The 13,306-nt window shown below is 41.2% G+C and overlaps 1 protein-coding gene across 1 annotated transcript; it reads right to left on the minus strand.

Moving 5' to 3' along the window:
• Positions 1-9,342: 9,342 nt before the first annotated feature.
• On the minus strand, positions 9,343-12,291 carry ntpcr (nucleoside-triphosphatase, cancer-related). The gene is made up of 5 exons (XM_026190161.1): positions 12,196-12,291; positions 11,630-11,792; positions 11,438-11,543; positions 10,584-10,799; positions 9,343-10,086 (listed from the first exon to the last, which is right to left on the minus strand). The coding sequence occupies exons 1-5, from the start codon at positions 12,227-12,229 to the stop codon at positions 10,009-10,011; spliced, it is 597 nt and encodes a 198-aa protein (XP_026045946.1). The 5' UTR covers positions 12,230-12,291; the 3' UTR covers positions 9,343-10,008.
• Between the last annotated feature and the right edge of the window lie 1,015 nt (positions 12,292-13,306).

The raw sequence follows: 13,306 nt of genomic DNA on the forward strand, positions 1-13,306 counted from the left end.
TTAAAATTTCTGTTGCTGGAGCTTTGTTGTCATCTCGGGAGGCTTTGAAGAGAAAAGGGATTAGATGAATAGAGAGATTAAAGGCCAAGCTAGGCTAAAATTATCCTCAGATCATTAGTCTTATTTTTGCATATGTAAACCTGACATCATTCAGAAGCACCAGATCCAGGAACTCTGCAGACATGGCTGCATAATTAGTCATGCATAAAGCATTTGCAACACTGTTTAGCATTACAAAATATCTACTGATTCCCTAAAAGATGCCTCAAACAGATGGCTTTGAACACAGAGTGCGCATGAAAATACACTGAAAACTGCAAAGTCAAAAAATATCTTAAAATGCTAATTATTTCCATGTGTGATGACCTATCCTACATAAGTATGAGCATGGGCTGTGTTTGATCTATAAGAGCAGCTCATATCAGCTGAGGTGCAAATGCTGCGTCTGAAATTTTAATTTCAAATTTGAAAGTCCTCACACTTCATGCAGAGGCTAAAAATTGCTGAACTGTTAATTCAAGTGGAAGAGACTACCATGGCTGAACTGTTTTTGGGAGCAGTTTAAGCTGTGGAAACATTAGCTGAGCTGAGCTTGAAGTCTCTGTCCTTGATAACTTTCAACATGCACTAGTTACATGCAGACCTTCATAACATACTATGATTGTACCATTAGGCCTGCACATACACATTAAACTATATCATTTTACCCTGCAACCACTAAATAAAATTTGTGTTGAGTAACACTATCACTGACTTTAAACCCCCCCCCCAAAACAAAACAGTTGTGAACTTTTAAGTCAGACCATGCTGCCAAAAGTCACACTGTGGTTTTGGCACATACCTATACATACACACATGCACAGAGCAGCTACAGTAGCGTGTGCAATGGAAAAAAGTTTGAACAGTTTTGCATTTGTGGTGTAAATTTGTCAGAAGCACCCAACAGAGGCATTAATCACAGCAGGTCGACAATCTGTGAATCATTATCCACACGCTGTAGAGATGAATACCTCTTGACTCGACCCTTTCAATATCCTGCAAAGCTCTCCATATATTTGTTCAGTTTATGTAACGCTGCGATAATCTATATGTCATTAGAGCACTCTGCGGTGGAGTCGGACGTACCGCCCACGGTACATTGGATGGTTTAGGGGACTAATTGGTTACGTACAAAAACTTATCAAAAAAGAAGCTAAACATGTTATATATATTTGGAAAGCTGAGATTCTCGTGATTCGAACGATGTAAAGCATTTCAAGATAGAATCAACATAGCAGGTACAATTAGTGTTTATGTCAGGCTGCCAACATCGAAAAAAAACAATAACAATAAGGTCTGTACTCACATATAAAGCACCTGTTAGTCCACTGGTTCATAATATTCCAACAAAAACGGTGTAGTTAGACTGCCAAGAGTCCAGGCAATCCAAATCAGTCCAATATTTAGTCTCTGAGACATTTATATGTTGATAAACATCCACTGAATGTAATAGTATTGTTTCAAAGTAGCCGGCGAATAATCCTATTTTCGGTGCTTCCTGAAGCATGCATATACTCCAAATGGTTCAAGAGCAGCATGCAATTTATTTTGGATATGCCTTTTTCACAAATTTTAGGCAAAATTTGTAGGACTGCTAAGGGGTTACTGATCCACAGTGACATTCTTGATATGGCATAAAGCTGCTGCATGTACATATGGCAGCTATTTTCTTGATGTACACTGAGTAGAAACGTTTGAGGGTTTTACTCTCTCTATATATTTTTTCTCTTTTGTAAAGTTTTGGAATGACGGACACATCAGCTCAGCGGCCCTGAGGGGAGCAGTACCAGCCAATCAATGGCTCACCATAACCCAGATCATTGTGTCCTCTTTGCCCTCTGACCTTACGTATCATCCACTGACAGCTCCTGCTCCTTCCTCCACAGCTCCTAGGGGCTATTTTAACCCTCCTCTGAAGACACAGTGATGCTTCTGGAGGCTTTGAGTTTAGGATCATGTAGCGGAGCAATGGACACCAACTCACACGCATGCACCTCCGCTCTTTGTTTGATACGTTTCCTCTATCTAACCACTAGATACTGACCACAAGATATATCCAGCCCAAGGTGAAGCCAGCTGATGCAAAACTGACCATGTTCCTCTTACAGGATGTATGACTCCTCACACATGACACATTCCCACAGGAAATAGGTTAGTGGTTTCTCTTGAACAACACAGAACTGTTACATTGAAATAAATATACAGCTGTGCAACCCATTGTATGAATAGTAAAGGGGAAAATGTGCATTTCTGAGATCGTGGAAGGATTTATTTATGCCATTATTTCATGTTTTCTTTTATATTTGTCTTTCATTCTGTAAAGTGAGCTTTTGCAGGAAAGGTATGCTGGCAGCTCAGGCACAGGCTTTGAAATCCAAAACTGTCTGCCTCCAGCAGCCCCGGGGAGCCCATGAAGGTGAGGTAATGGGAAGAATGGTTTAGGAGCTATCTGCGGTGGGCAGCAGGGTGGAATAATGGTTAGGAGCCCGGATCAAACAGCGTAATTTCCACTGGCTTTGGATCCTTTCTGACATTAACTGCCCACCTGTCAGGATCCGCAGACTTTTGCCATACTTATTAGCACAGTGAGGTGTGGACTGACTCAGGATTTTTTTTTTTTTACCACTATGTGGTGTGGGGACAGTGGACTTGGATTACCCATTGTGACTTGGATTACTGCTGGGTTTAAGGCATTATACACAGACACGATAGCTTTTTGGTATTATCCATCCTGTCACAATACAAGGCTGTGGAGATGGATAGAACAGTAGCAGTAGTAGTAAAGTAGTTTCAGTGGTTAGTGTGTGTGGATTTTTACACAAATCTCTAATCAGTCTAATGATAATCCCCATGCAGCTGAGTTATAGCACCTAAGGCTCCTCACTCGTGGCAGAAGTAGAAACTAATTTTAAAGAAGTCCACTTCTGCTATCTGTGCACAGAGCCTTTCAGGTTTATTTGGGTAAACAACCGACTGAGTGAACTGCATGGCACAGATATTTGTGGAGCCTGTTTGGCCGTTGCTATGTGAATATTTGGCTTGTTAATGAGCACGCTCCCAGAAGGCTTTCTGCAAGGTGAATTAAAGCTCAGATAGCTTTCTGGGAATATATCTGAAATTGCAAAGTCTGGTTGTAATACTCTGGGGGGGCCAGGTGAAACCTAGTGGCAAAAAAACCCAGTGAAAAATATTAAAGCTCACATACCCAGGCTACACTGACAAATGACCTTGATTTAAGGGGAGTATTGCTAAGTACTTACCATGTGCAGGCTTTGGCACAGAGAAATCTGACATCACAGATGTTAAGAAGCTTTAGCCTCACATCTTACAATAAATCATAGTCATCTTGGGAAATAAATAGTGAATTTGAGATCTGTTTTTTGTTTTCTTTTTTTGGGAGAAAGTTGGACTTGTTGTTTATCTCCCACATGGTCTTTGAACAATATGTTAGATTCTTATCAGTAGTGCTTGGCCTTTTGGCCAAGGGCTTCTCGGACAATACATCATACACTCCCCGCCTCTACAGCTGTCAATGTGCCTCCTGGGCTGGTGCCACATAGTGCAATAAGTGGGGAGAAATTTCCTCATCTAAGCCCCCAGCTCCCCCACTCTCACTCACACAGCCCCAACCCTTCCCTCCAACCAGAAAGCTCCCTTTTGTCCTGGATTGTTTGTAAGCTCTTTGCATTTCTGTGCCCTCCATGTGCTGGATAAAGGGTGGAGGGTGTCACACAGACATCTGTCACAGAGATATGGTGAGAATGCATCTCTGCGATATGGATTATGGATTAGTTCACTTCATATTCATTCAAATTGTTCTATAGTGTGGGCCATTTATATGGATACACCGTAATAACATGGGAATGGTTGGTGATATTAAAGTCCTGTTTGTGGCACATTAGTATATGTGAGGGGGCAAACTCCTCAAGATGGGTGGTGACCATGGTGGCCATTTAGACGTCGGCCATCTTGGATACAACTTTTGTTTTTTCAATAGGAAGAGGGCCATGTGACACATCAAACTTATTGGTAATGTCACAAGAAAAACAATGGTGTGCTTGGTTTCAACATAACTTTATTCTTTCATGAGTTATTTACAAGTTTCTCTTTGTTCACAGCCATTGACATGTCGAAGAGGTTAACACGGAGCGGATCAAAATTGTGTTGATATCTGGTGAACGCAGTAACCGGGTCATTGCAGCAGATTTCAATGCAAGACACCCTACGAGACCACCCATCTCCCATGCTACAGTTAGCAAACTGCTTGCTAAGTTTTGTGAAACTGGTTCAGTGTTGGATTTGCCAAAATGTGGACACAAAAAAACTGTCACTAACGAAGAAACATCAGTGGCTGTCCTAGCTTCATTCAGCAAGAGCCCACAGCAACGCACTCGCCGCATGACACTGGAGAGTGGCATCAGTCGAACATCCCTTCGGCGGATATTAGCTACTCACAAACGGCACCCTTACAAACTTCAGCTACTGCAGCATCTCAACGAGGACGACCCAGATCGGCGCACAGAATTTGCAGAATGGGCAAAACAAAAATTGGAACAGGAACCTCAGTTCACGCAGAAGATTTAATTCAGTGATGAGGCAAACTTTTATGTGAATGGTGAAGTTAACAAACAAAACCACCGCTATTGGTCTGACACTAACCCACATTGGATGGATCCCTCCAAGACTGTTGGAACAAAAAAGTAATGGTTTGGTGTGGTATATGAGGTACAACGATAGTGGGTCCATTCTTCATCATTGGAAACCTCAAGGCCACTGGATATTTGAAATTGCTACATGATGATGTGTTTCCCTCTTTATGCACTGAAGCTGGCATGTTCCCTGAGTTTTTCCAGCAAGATGGTGCACCACCACATTATGGGTGCCAGGTACGAGCATTCCTAGATGAACAGTTTCCTGGAAAGTGGATTGGTCGTCGTGGGCCAGTTGAATGGCCCCCAAGGTCTCCCGATCTGACCCCCTTAGACTTTTATCTTTGGGGTCATCTGAAGGCAATTGTCTATGGTGTGAAGATACGAGATGTGCAGCACCTGAAACTACGGATACTGGATGCCTGTGCTGGCATTTCTCCTGCGGTGTTGCTATCAGTGTGTGAAGAGTGGGAGAAGAGGGTTGCATTGACAATCCAACACAATGGGCAGCACATTGAACACATTTTATAAGTGGTCAGAAACTTGTAAATAACTCATGAAAGAATAAAGTTACGTTGAAACCAAGCACACCATTGTTTTTCTTGTGACATTACCAATAAGTTTGATGTGTCACATGGCCCTCTTCCTATTGAAAAAACAAAAGTTGTATCCAAGATGGCCGACTTCTAAATGGCCACCATGGTCACCACCCATCTTGAGGAGTTTGCCCCCTCACATATACTAATGTGCCACAAACAGGACTTTAATATCACCAACCATTCCCATGTTATTACCGTGTATCCATATAAATGGCCCACCCTGTATATTGCCTTTGATGGAACAATCCTCACAGTACACATTAATACAGTACCTTCAAGCCCCCTGGCAATATGTCTATTGTTCCAGTTGCACAGTGGTTGTATATGAACAAAATCATGGTGTTTACAGAAAACCACAATAACCATATATCATAACATTACCATAAGACTGGGAACAAAACATAGTTGGTTTGTGTGTGTGTATTTTGACACATTTTTACCCTTATACATAGTCATACATTGGAGTTACATTCACACAGAACATATTAATCCTGTTATTGGGTGATTTGCGTTCTTTATTGTCGAGTACTAAAAGGTGCGTATACATCTGTGGCTGGCCCCGCCCTCGGATCCTCGGATCACAACACGGTGCATCTTCTGCCAGTCTATAAGACTGTACTGAGAAGAGAGAAAGTGAGGAAACACCGCATAAAGGTTTGGAGTGATGATGCCTCTTTAGCCCTGCAGGGCTGCTTTGACTGTACAGACTGGTCGGTGTTTACCGAATCATGTAGAGACATTAATGAACTCACTGACGTTGTCTGCGGATATATATCCTTTTGTAGAGACATGATTATTCCCTCAAAGGTTGTGAATTCTTTCTCTAATAACAAACCATGGTCCTCTAAAGTTCTTACGAGGCTGATTTACGAAAGGAATAAAGCTTTTACTGAAGGGAATACCTTGAAAGTCAGAGAAATTAGGAAGGAGATTAGATCAGAAATTAAAAAAGCTAAAATAAAATACAAGGATAAGGTAGAGGCGGAGATGGGTAGCAATAACTTAAGGGTGGCTTGGGCTGGCATGAAACACATGACTGGTCACTGTCTCAGTGACTGTAATAAGATAAGTCTCCCTGGTTTTAGTTCAGACTTTCAGTTAGCCAATGAGCTGAACAGATTTTATTCGAGATTTAATGATAACCATATTCCAAGGAATACACTTGATTCCTTAACAGAGAGCACCAGAGGCCCCCCAGCTTTGTTCTTTGATGAAAGAAGGGTGGGAAATCTTTTTAAAATGAGTAAGACTAATAAAAGTCCAGGTCCTGATAATATATGTGGCCAGGTGCTTAGAACATGCGCTGAGCAATTATGTGGTATTTTTTATCACATCTTTCTTTTATCTCTTCAGCAACAGAAGGTTCCAGAGGTATGGAAAAAATCAATTATTTCTCCAGTTGCTAAGACCACAAAACCTACATCATTAAATGATTTTAGGCCTGTCGCTCTAACATCCTTAGTGATGAAGTCCTTCGAAAAACTTGTCAGGAAGGAGATCCTGCAGCAAGTAGAGAAGCTTATAGATCCTCTACAATTTGCCTACAGGCCTTGTAGAGGTGTTGATGATGCAGTGGTCACTCTGTTGAACTTCCTTTATCGCCATCTTGATGGCGCCAAAGCTCATGCTCGGCTTTAATTTATTGATTTTTCTTCTGCTTTTAATACTATCCAGCCACATCTTTTAGTGGACAAGCTTCTTAACCAATTTAAACTTAATTTTAATCTCGTTGGTTGGATCTTAGACTTCTTAACTGATAGATCACAGTGTGTGAGAATAAACGGCTGTTTTTCCAAACAGCTGAACTCTTCCACTGGCTCACCACAAGGTTGTTGTCTCTCTCCTCTTTTGTATATTTTGTACACTAATGACTGTCGCAGCACACAGGCCAATAGGCATTTCATCAAATACGCAGATGACACAGTCATTGTAAGCCTCCTTCATGGTGAAGAGGATTCCCATGGGCCTGTTGTGGAGGAGTTTGTTCCATGGTGTGATCAGTCCTTCTTAATGATTAACACCTTGAAAACCAAGGACATGGTTATAGATTTCAGGAAGTCATCCCCTCATCCTGCGCTTACAGTGGTAAATGGTGCAGCCATTGAAATGGCGGATAGTTACAAGTACTTGGGGGTTGTTCTTGATAAGACCCTGTCCTTTGAGTCACATCTTGCTGCTACAGTGAAAAAGGCCCAACAAAGACTGTACTTTTTAAGGAGGTTGAGAGGTTTTAATGTTTCATCTGAAATGATGACTCTCTTTTATAAAAGTTTTATTGAATCTGTTTTAACTTTCTGTATCATTGCTTGGTACGGTAGTATGTCCATGGATAATAAGACCAGACTTAACAATCTGGTTAAAGTGGCGGGCAAGATTTCAGGGAGGTCTCAGGTCCAGCTTGTGGACTTTTATAACAGGCAGGTGCTGAGGAAGGCAACTTCTGTCCTGTTGTGTTCAGATCATCCTCTCTTTAACGATTTTCAACTGCTTCCATCGGGTCGTCGTTATAAAATGACTGCAGTGAAGACAAAGCGACACAAATTGTCATTTGTACCAAGTGCTATTATCTTAATTAACAACACTAAATTGTAAGTGTTGTTGCCATTGCACATTGCACTTTTTTCGATGGAATATCTAGGTTGTTTTATCAGGCTTATATTATATTATAGTATTTTTTTAATGAGTGTACGTGATGTGTTGGTTGTATGTTTGTTGTTTGTTTTGACATACTGCGAATCAATTTCCCATCAGGGACAATAAAGTTACCATTGACCATTTCAGCTCTTTCAACCATTCCATCATTATTTTAAAAAACCAACCTTACCAAACTATCTATTTTACCATTTATTCGCTGCTTTAACCGAGTTATCACTACTGTGCCTTGCATTCACTTCATTGTTTGCACTGCTTATCCATTTTTAGCTCTGTATTCATGCTCTTGTGCTCTCAGCACATGGTGTTCAGGTGTTACAGCTGAGCTTTGTTAAAGTAACCCACAGTCTTTCTGTGCTTTCCCTGCCAGCAAGTGCCCCCGGCTGGGAATCACTTCTGTCAATGATATGCCCACAACATGACAGTTTGGACAGCATGGTTGCTAATTACATCATAACGCATCGAATGCATCCACACACACCCTTGATTTGGTACAACTGGCAAGGCCTTGGCTACTGTTACATAATCCATCTGCTGTCTTGCTGCAGGGTGCTGACAATCACCTTCCAGTCAGGAGAGCCGCCTCCCTCGGCGCTACGCTATGCTTTGCCTTGCCCTGCCCTGAACCGCACCGTCCACTCTGCAGCAGCTACAGCAACATCATGTTGCCATGTTTGCTGAAAGATGCGACCAGTGAAATGTTGACTTTGAAGCAGTTTCAGCGACTGCTGCTGGTGCCAGCGGATCCAGCCGTATGTCAGCGGAGCCCACAAAACAGATGCTGGCGCAGCAGCGTGTCTGACGCACATCACAGCTGGCAGCTCTTTCTGCAGCCAGCCTGACAGGTTACATCAGTTATACAAGCGTTGTTTTTATTTATTTATTTTTTTAAAGGGGGGGGAAAAAGTATTTTCACTTTGAAACGACCCAAAGATGCTTTGGTTTTGAGACAAACAGCTTTGCCAGAGGGTTTCTATTAAAAACCTTTATGCGACTGCCAGACTGTGGAGCTCACGCAGAGAGAGGGAGAGATTCCACTTGCAGCGAGCTGATGCAAACAATCAGCAAACTCGGGAACTTTGAATGTACTTGAGCTACTTCACCTCACTCATAGCCACTGGCACAGCTCACCAAATTCTTTTAATATCTGTTTACTTGTAATCAAAATATGCATTTTACCTTTGCAAGCCTTCATAAACCACTTTGAAGCTTTTTTGTGAAAGCATGCCAACATCTCAAAAACCTTAAATCCACTGATGCTGTTTATCCTTCACTTTAATCTGACTACGCACTGATATTGATGAATATCGCATGACCGAGTGTGGAATCCACGCAAAGTGCAACATATTTATTTGCGCCGGAGAACACGAAAACACTTGCCAGTAAAGAAAATGAACAATAAATACCCGAGAAAAACAAACTGTTTATTTTTAAATTATTTTCTGTTCACATTAGACGATGAATAAACCATGAAAGGATGGGCTGCATCGTTAAATATTGATCGACTTTCAATGAGAACAGCCTCAGGTTGATGAGACAAACGGAGGCTCGCATAGCAAAGAGCTAAATGAGTCAACAGGGGCACGGCTTCGTTCGCCCCTTTATTAAAAACGGCAGCACCACCTGACTTTGTGGGGAAAATAAAATGATATTTTATACTAACAGAAGAAAAATGCCTTCTGATGTCTCTATAAATCAGTTAAACAATAAAGACCTGTTTTTGAGGCTTTGACGTATTCACCCAGAAACTGAACTATTTCCCCGCTGTCTTCCATCTCTCAATCAATTATTCAGCATGCACACCAGTCTGAGGCTGTATGAGAAAGGGGGGAAAAAAATTAATTGTTAACATAAATAAATGCATGCGACACACCAACTCCCCCAGCAGCCAGGGATGCCTCTAAGCTCAGGTTGCAACCCCAGTTGCAAAGCGCGGGTAGATCCTTTTAATCGTCTCTGGCTGTTTGAACTGTTCCAGCGCTGACACTTAGAAAACTTGTAGTCAGCAAAGAGCCACACGCGAGCTGCAAGGTTTTTTCCTTTTCAGTGGCTCCATACGAAGCTCAATATTAGGCTTTCGACTTTAAACATTCCTGCAGTGTCTCTAAGATGTCTTGTAGAATAGCATTTCTGTTCTCCTTAGACACCTAAATGGGAAAAAGAAACAAGTAAACATAGAATTTAGAAAGTGTTTATAGCCTGTGTGAGCAGAATATACAGCCATGCATTAAATACAAAGATTAATATGAAATAAATATAGAATATAATGTCCAATGCCTAATCTGACCTGTTGTAATACAAGTAAAATTACCAATGGTAGGTCTTTAAGTTCATTCTGCCTCATGCAATAACTCCCCCAGCCTGAGAGGGAGTACAGTGAGTAGTTTGCATGACAAAATCCATAACTGAGTCTTCCGTGATGAATTATTTTGACATTTGAGCCCTCCCTTTGTTGTTAAATCAGTCACGCATGATTTAGAGTTAATCCTGCCGTAGAGGAGGGATAATGCAGGGCATGGCCCCTGTATGTTAGTGAACAGACTGCTTCCTAAGGCCAAGTGGATGCAGTCTAAGCAGAATCCTATAGCTATCAAAATCTGTTTTAAAATAGCAGGGGAAGCATACTAGGATTATTTATACTCACAGTGAACACCTTGACGTCCCTCCTGTTCCGCACCTCTTCGACCAGCCCCAGGGGTTTACCTTTAGGGATGGGGATGGTGCCCAGGATGGTGCAGGAAGAGCTATCTAAGGTCTGTCTCACTGCCCTGATGAAAGACTGGCTGAAGAGCTCCATTTTCCCAATCTCATCGATGACAAACACCTTCCTGCTGCTGCTGCTTCCATCCGCCGAACCAATCTGGAGATGAACGATGCAGACATTACATGGAGTAGTGGGGCTCAAGCTAACGATTACTTTGTCACCAATTGATCTTTAATTATAATGTCAGCCAATCCTTTGGTCTGTAAAACACCAGAAAAAAGAAAAGAGAAATTTCCTAGTTGCTTAAAATCAAGCACAATCCATCGGAGGAGATATCTATTCATTTAAGCACTAAAGACTATTTTGGATGCTTAGTTTGGTTAGTTAAGGGAAACATCTTTTACAGGCAGACGCTCGTCGTTTTAATATTTCACGTATGACTGACACCGAAAGCGTTTTGTGTGATGCTACACTGCAGATCTGCTGTGATTACAGAGAGAGTGAGATGAAAGTGAACCACGCGCTGCCGAGGCACAGACATCTTTCTTTACAGCGCATGTGTAGGCGTCACTCCAGGTTCACTTTACATGCCGGATTAATCACGGTCAGTGACAGCCAGACGGCACCACGAACACTAAAAATGTCACTGTGGAATTTACGTGTTTGCAAGCTTACAATTATTCCATCAGTTTTCAGAAAAAAAAATCAAAGTGGAGGGGAGAAGGGAGTCTTTCGCTTGCTGTGATCTACTGATGAGGGTGGCTTTAAAAAAAGCCCATGTGCTGCTTACTTACATTTCTGAAGAGGGGGAGAGCCAGATTTTCAAATGAAGGCAAGTCGACCACATACTGGCCAACTGTGTACTCCCGCCTGCCGTGAGGCTGGCTGTCTCTACTGTCTCTGCAAGTTAAAAAAGAAGTGAGTCAAAACAAAGTGAGAAAAAGAGAGCAGGCAGTTTGAGTGAGACTGCATGACAACACCGCTACCTGATTCTGGACAGGTGGCCCCTCGCTCCTGTCAGGGTGACCACATCAAAGCCGACTCTCCGGCCCCCTTCCCTGACCTCCTCCGTGTAAAAGCCTTCAGCTCCCACTCCTGATGACACTAAAGCCTCGCAGGCTTTCTGGACCAGGGTGGTTTTCCCCACACCTGAAGGCAAAACAGACAAACTGTCGAACAACTGAAATATCACCGTTTCAAGCGGAGGGATCCTGCCTTAAGTATTACTATGGTAAAACAATGTATTTAATCCTTACAGCTCTCAGACGGTTAGGTAGCATAATATATTTATGTAAATCATCAAAAATATGGCGTCACTCCATCGTTATAATAATACTAAGAATAATAAACACAAACTAAACTAAACAAAAAAGGCTGAAACGTTAATTGGGTTTGTTACCCGAATAAGAGTAACTGGAATAAGCTAACCTTCATTCAAATCAACGTTAAGACTGACTTTTTCTTCGCTGGGACTTAAAACAGCTGACTGACCGCTTTAGATTTACAGCGACTTTAGCTTCAGCAGCTGGGTGCACTCACTGCTGACTGTTACCTGGAGGTCCTGTCAGAAATACGTGCTTGAACATTGTGGTTTCCACCGTCCAACGTGTTCCTGCAGCTCTTCCGGACACAGAGTTGACGCATGCGCAGTAAGAGGTAAAACTTAGGACGGCACATTTAACGATTTTTTTAAATGATTTTTTTAAAAACCAAATCATCTATAAAAGACAAGTTAAATGGGTACATTTATAAAAGAAAATGTTTGCCATAAACAACTTATTTTTCTTTTAAAAATAAAACTTGGGTTTTGTACAACTTTAATATAGAGTTATAGAGTAGTGGATCAACAAGTCCAACATTTCCAAGTAAAAGTTAGTGAAGTATACGGTTGAGTAAAACTAACATTTTCCGAATTATTAAGGTGCAGCTGGTTAACTCTTTTATGCAAGATGCCTTGTGAAATGCCAAGACTGCCCAAATCTTATATAAATAATATTGCTTGAAATCCATCAAAAACACAATTTAAGTAAAACGTGTATTTAAGTCTAAAATGTGATATAGATTACTATTTGTTTGAACTTGTGTTGCATTTCTTTGCCTTTGTATTCATTCCCCTATTGATAACGTTCCAATTTTTCAGTTTTATCCATTGCAAAGTTATTAGTTTAAGTATGCATTCGTGTGTTTGTGATTATCTTCAGATATGTTAGGACAGCCATTTCAATTGTGGATCTGACAACAATGGATTAATATTTAAAAATTTGACTTCACAACACACTTTGACAGCCTGCCCTCTGAACACGAAAACAGAAACACATAATGAAATGTAGAAAGAAAATATTGAAATAAACCAACTTCTAGATAGGATGACACATACAAAGAAAAATAATAGTTAAATACGTATGAACAAAGAAATTTAAACAGATAGTAATTTAAAAGACATAATTGAAAGTGGTATGAGGTTGTATCATGCCTGATAATTTATCTGTATACATATAAATATTATTTCCATACAGTCTTTGTTTTCCTTGTCAAATGATATGAGGGGATAAATGGAAAGTAGCAGGTGGAATTTAAAGGAAATGCCCTGAAATCAGGAGTTGCTACAGGACTTGGAGATTTTCAGCTTGTGACTAAATCTGCTGATTTGGCGCTTTTATGCT

Source organism: Astatotilapia calliptera, chromosome 13, assembly GCF_900246225.1.
Source record: "Astatotilapia calliptera chromosome 13, fAstCal1.2, whole genome shotgun sequence".
In the NCBI taxonomy this organism is placed as follows: Eukaryota; Metazoa; Chordata; class Actinopteri; order Cichliformes; family Cichlidae; genus Astatotilapia; species Astatotilapia calliptera.

Bases quoted from the DNA above. Each gene is read 5' to 3' on its own strand.
- ntpcr (XM_026190161.1), bottom strand. From the start codon at position 12,229: ATGTTCAAGCACGTATTTCTGACAGGACCTCCAG. The intron at 11,793-12,195 runs GTAACAGTCAGC...TTTTGCCTTCAG, and splicing joins ATTTCTGACAGGACCTCCAG to GTGTGGGGAAAACCACCCTG. The intron at 10,800-11,437 runs GTAAGTAAGCAG...GTTCATCTCCAG, and splicing joins CTCTCCCCCTCTTCAGAAAT to ATTGGTTCGGCGGATGGAAG.